General features: G+C 59.2%; 1 protein-coding gene across 1 annotated transcript; it reads left to right on the top strand.

Annotated features, from left to right (window-relative positions):
* Positions 1-3: 3 nt before the first annotated feature.
* LOC103801939 (transcription factor E2F1-like) lies at positions 4-1,103 on the top strand (the record flags this gene model as incomplete). The annotated part of the gene is made up of 4 exons (XM_009074376.1): positions 4-68; positions 197-311; positions 424-628; positions 853-1,103. Coding segments are annotated over 4 exons (636 nt in total), but the record flags the coding sequence as incomplete, so codon positions are not given.
* Between the last annotated feature and the right edge of the window lie 369 nt (positions 1,104-1,472).

The raw sequence follows: 1,472 nt of genomic DNA, 5'->3' as shown, positions 1-1,472 counted from the left end.
CTGGATTACCTCATCCAGACCTGCACAGTGCAGCTGCACCTGCTCACTGAGGACCCTGCCAACCAGCAATATCCTTTGGGAATGGCATGGGAAGGGGCTGGCTGGGTGAGGGCATGCAGTCCAGCTCCATGGGGAGCCCTGCTGCATTGCAGGGAGGGTGTTTCACAGCTTGTGTCTGTTCCTTGACCTGCCCCACCGCAGCCTATGTGACCTGCCAGGATCTGCGCAGCATTGTGGACCCCTCAGAGCAAATGGTGATGGTTATCAAAGCTCCCCCAGAGACACAGTTGCAGGTCTCAGACCCAGCGGAGGTGAGTTGGGGTCACTCCTACTCTCCACATTTTCACAGCCCTTAGGAAAGCCCAGCCCAGGCTCCCTGGGCATCCTTGCACCTCCTTGTCTCACTCCTCTCCCTGTCCCCAGGCTTTCCAGGTCTCCGTGCGAAGCACTCAGGGCCCCATCGACGTCTTCCTCTGCCCCGAGGACAGCTCAGGGGTCTGCAGCCCCGTCAAGAGCCCCTTCAAAGCCTCCACAGACGACTCCTCTCCCAGCCATTCACAGCCCAGAGCCTCCCCACTCCTGCATCCTGCCCAGGATATCAACATGCCACTGCTGCCTGGAGAGCAAGGTGGGACTGGGGACAAGGCTGCTGCTGTGATGCCACAGTGTCTCTGGCTGTGTTTGCAACCATCAGCCCTCTGCTTTCAACACAAGCAGGGAGCTGGGGTGATGCTTGTGCACCCCAGCAAGGTGTAGAGGTGGGGAGGCAGGTTCTGCATAGCCCAAACCTGCTTTTTGTGAGGTTTATTTGGCCAGTACAGTGGGATTTACAACTGTTTCCCATCCCCACAGAAGCACTGCTGCCAGGGACCAGCGCACTGCCTGGCAAGTGCCCAGGGGAGGACGTGAGCCTGTCGCCACTGGCTTCCATGGATGCCTTCCTGGAGCAGAGCAGAGAGGACTTTGCAGGTTTCTTGGCAGATGAGTTCATCAATTTGTCGCCGCCGCAGGCGCAGGACTACCACTTCGGGCTGGAGGAGGGAGAGGGCATCAGTGAGCTCTTCGACTGCAACTTTGGGGACTTCACCCCCTTGGACTTTTGAAGCTCTGCCTGGGTGCTTGGGAGAGCTGCCAGGCATGGGGGGCACCCTGGCAGGGTGGGCAGGGTAGGCAGCCCCTCTGGCTGCAGCACCCACTGCTCCTCTCCCATCCCTTCTTGCAATATTTTCTTATCCCTCCAGCCCCCCCAGCCCATTGGGGGCTGGTGGTGTCCCCAGCTCTAGCCCCACAAGGGGATGCCAGGGTGGTGCTCCCATCCCGGGGGATGGCCCCACAGGGCCCTGATCATGAGGGGAACTGCCCAGGGCAGAGCTGCTGCCCCCCAGGAGCCCATTTTAGAGCTTTAAGCAGTCCTGTGTATAGGTTAGATTAATTTATTATTGTCCCCTGGGGACAGCGTTATATTTCCATGG

The sequence above is a fragment of the Acanthisitta chloris genome, unplaced genomic scaffold (genome assembly GCF_000695815.1).
Source record: "Acanthisitta chloris isolate BGI_N310 unplaced genomic scaffold, ASM69581v1 scaffold10235, whole genome shotgun sequence".
Classification (NCBI taxonomy): Eukaryota; Metazoa; Chordata; class Aves; order Passeriformes; family Acanthisittidae; genus Acanthisitta; species Acanthisitta chloris.
The sequence above is the reverse complement of the archived record's forward strand: the minus strand, read 5'-3'. Positions and strand labels throughout refer to the sequence as shown.